General features: G+C 41.1%; 1 protein-coding gene across 1 annotated transcript in view; it reads right to left on the bottom strand.

The window, feature by feature from the left end:
- The window catches only part of GARNL3 (GTPase activating Rap/RanGAP domain like 3), a 140,746-nt gene that overhangs the window by 73,115 nt on the left and 65,220 nt on the right, over positions 1-2,411 (bottom strand). Inside the window, exon 4 of the mRNA XM_003785425.3 lies at positions 1,512-1,611. Within this exon, the coding sequence (XP_003785473.1) occupies positions 1,512-1,611 (100 nt within the window). The remainder of the gene's footprint in view (positions 1-1,511; positions 1,612-2,411) is intronic.

The raw sequence follows: 2,411 nt of genomic DNA, 5'->3' as shown, positions 1-2,411 counted from the left end.
CAGTTCGGGATGGAACCCGATGGCTCTGCTAATCATGCACTTTCCTTCCTCTGGCCGGTGGCTGGCTGAGGGATGAACGTGTGACCCAATCTGAGCCAATGAGACAGGAAGAGAAATCTGCCAAAGGGCTTTTGGCTTCTCACTTCTAAATATGGTCTTCTTCCTCTCATGGTGGTGTCTAGAAGTGAGGCCTGGCATTGCTGCAACTATCTTGTTTGTGACCCTGAGGAGGGCCAGCCCAAGGGCCAAGTTGCCACACTAAGGATGGGGAGGCAGAAAAGGTAAAAGGATCTGGGTGCTCCACATTACCCAGCCTGGATCCTTCTGGGCCTCAGGGTTTCTGGTTACATGCCTTTTTGTTTATACCCACTTCAGTTGGGTTTTCTCATACTTGCAGCTGAACTCATCTGGAAAGTCCTCACTACTCTGCGCACTATGTTTGCAAGCATGGTGAAGATGACTTTCTTGTTGATTACTTTCTTTATACATCCTTCTATACCCTCCCAATAAATTATGCCTAGAACCTCTTAGCATAATACAAAGTCAGATTTCTTAAAAGGTATCATGTAGGTCTTCTCATACTCATGTCATAGCTCAAGCATCACACCTACAAATGAGTGCATTAGTCTGCGCAGCAATTTCTCTAACTCATTCCCACAAGAGAGATTATTCCTCCATTCCCCAGACCTTTTGTCATAAGCCATACTCCTGTCTTCCATCTTTCCATATTATTTGCACTTGAGCCGTTCACTATTGGGAACTAAACTCTTGCTATGTGCCAGGCTTAGTGTTACTCTTGTGTATCTCACTGAAATTTCTGTTTAAACCTGCTAGGCAGGTGCTGGTAATACTTTACAGAAAGGGAAACTGAGTCTCAGAGAAGTGGAGAGTAACAAGTGTAAGGTCGTGTGATTACTAATGGCCAGAATTTAAACCCATTCTACAGGCTCTGTGAGGGCAGAGATTATATGACTGTCTTTGCTGCTGCACACACCACCGGGCACAGTAGTAGGTGATAAACAAATCCTTGTCACCAGTGAATGTATGAAAGATGCCAGAGCCTGCAGTTTAATGCCTCTTTAGTTCTATACTGGCCCTTCACCCCAGGGAACCAATCCTCACCCTCCCTGCCTTGGACTAAGTGTTCAAAACCCACTGTAGACTAGGCACTCGCCTTATAAAGTCTAAAGAAGTTTATCAACCCTGAGAAATTCTTTTTATCTCTTGAATCACTCATTCAGGTTATTTACTGCCCTTGTTAACTTTCCAGGAACAAAAACCAGCTGCACTGCCCTGCCCCCCAACCACTAAAAAAAAAAATTCTAAGCAAAACTCTTGGAGCTGAGACTCTGAATTCAATCTGTTAAGCTATAAAACCTACTACTGACCTTGATGTGGAAATGGTCTCATGTCCCTAAATTGGTTAGTTTCACTGATATAGGTTACCTGAAATTACACTAATTTTCATTTTGAATCTCCTTTTTTCCCAACCACCATAATGACATAATTACCTTGTCCTAAAAAATACTTGAAATACCATCTGGTGTGGTATTCCGGGTTCTCTAAGTGCACGTCTGTTCGTCTCCAAGTACCTGGCAGAGCAGTTGCATTCTGAAACAGAGTTGAACAGAATTGTGACATTAAGAGGCTAATTCAGAAAGCAAACATGAAGCTGGCAATCAACCAGAGGACAAAGAGCCGGAAAAATCATTGGTAACGTGTATAACCAAAGGCTGTGGCCGCGTGCTTTCGTACCCCATCTGAATTTACGCTGTGGGTGTACCAGGAGGTCTTCGGGCTGAGGGAAAAGGAACCAGTGAACCAGTGAGTTCAGCTGTTTCCAACGTTAGTGTGAAGTACTTCTCCTTTCCAGTCTGAAGCTTCCACAATATTTGGGAGTTGATGCCCCCTAGAGGTACCCTCTCCTCTTTGTCACCCCTGTAATTCACCTCGAATACGTCTCTGCAGCATTTTACTCAAGTTTATGTATTTTGCAGAATTTTGAAAATTTATCATAAAAATTACCCCAACTATTGTGGGAAATATGGATGAACATGATGAGTAGTCTAAATCCCATATCCAAAGATAACTGCTATTAATATTTTGGTATGGTTCTTGTCTAAGTTTTTTCCCTATGCATAAACATAAGTATTTCTCTTAATACAATGGAACCATAGTGAATATTCAATTTTGTGGCTTATGTTTTCACTTAATAATAGTTTTTTCATGTCAATAAATATATTTCTACAATGTTAATCTTGATGGCCCTGCATTATTTTATTATATAGAGATAACTATTTAATAATACTGGGCAATCAGGCTGCTTCCATTTTTTGTTAAATAAAGTTGTGATGAATGTTTTCCAATTCCACATCTGCATACTTACTCATCCCATTATTATTATTATTATT

Source organism: Otolemur garnettii, unplaced genomic scaffold (assembly GCF_000181295.1).
Source record: "Otolemur garnettii isolate 467f Iridium unplaced genomic scaffold, OtoGar3 scaffold00014, whole genome shotgun sequence".
Classification (NCBI taxonomy): Eukaryota; Metazoa; Chordata; class Mammalia; order Primates; family Galagidae; genus Otolemur; species Otolemur garnettii.
Note: the sequence above shows the minus strand (reverse complement) of the source record. Positions and strands in the feature narration are given on the sequence as shown.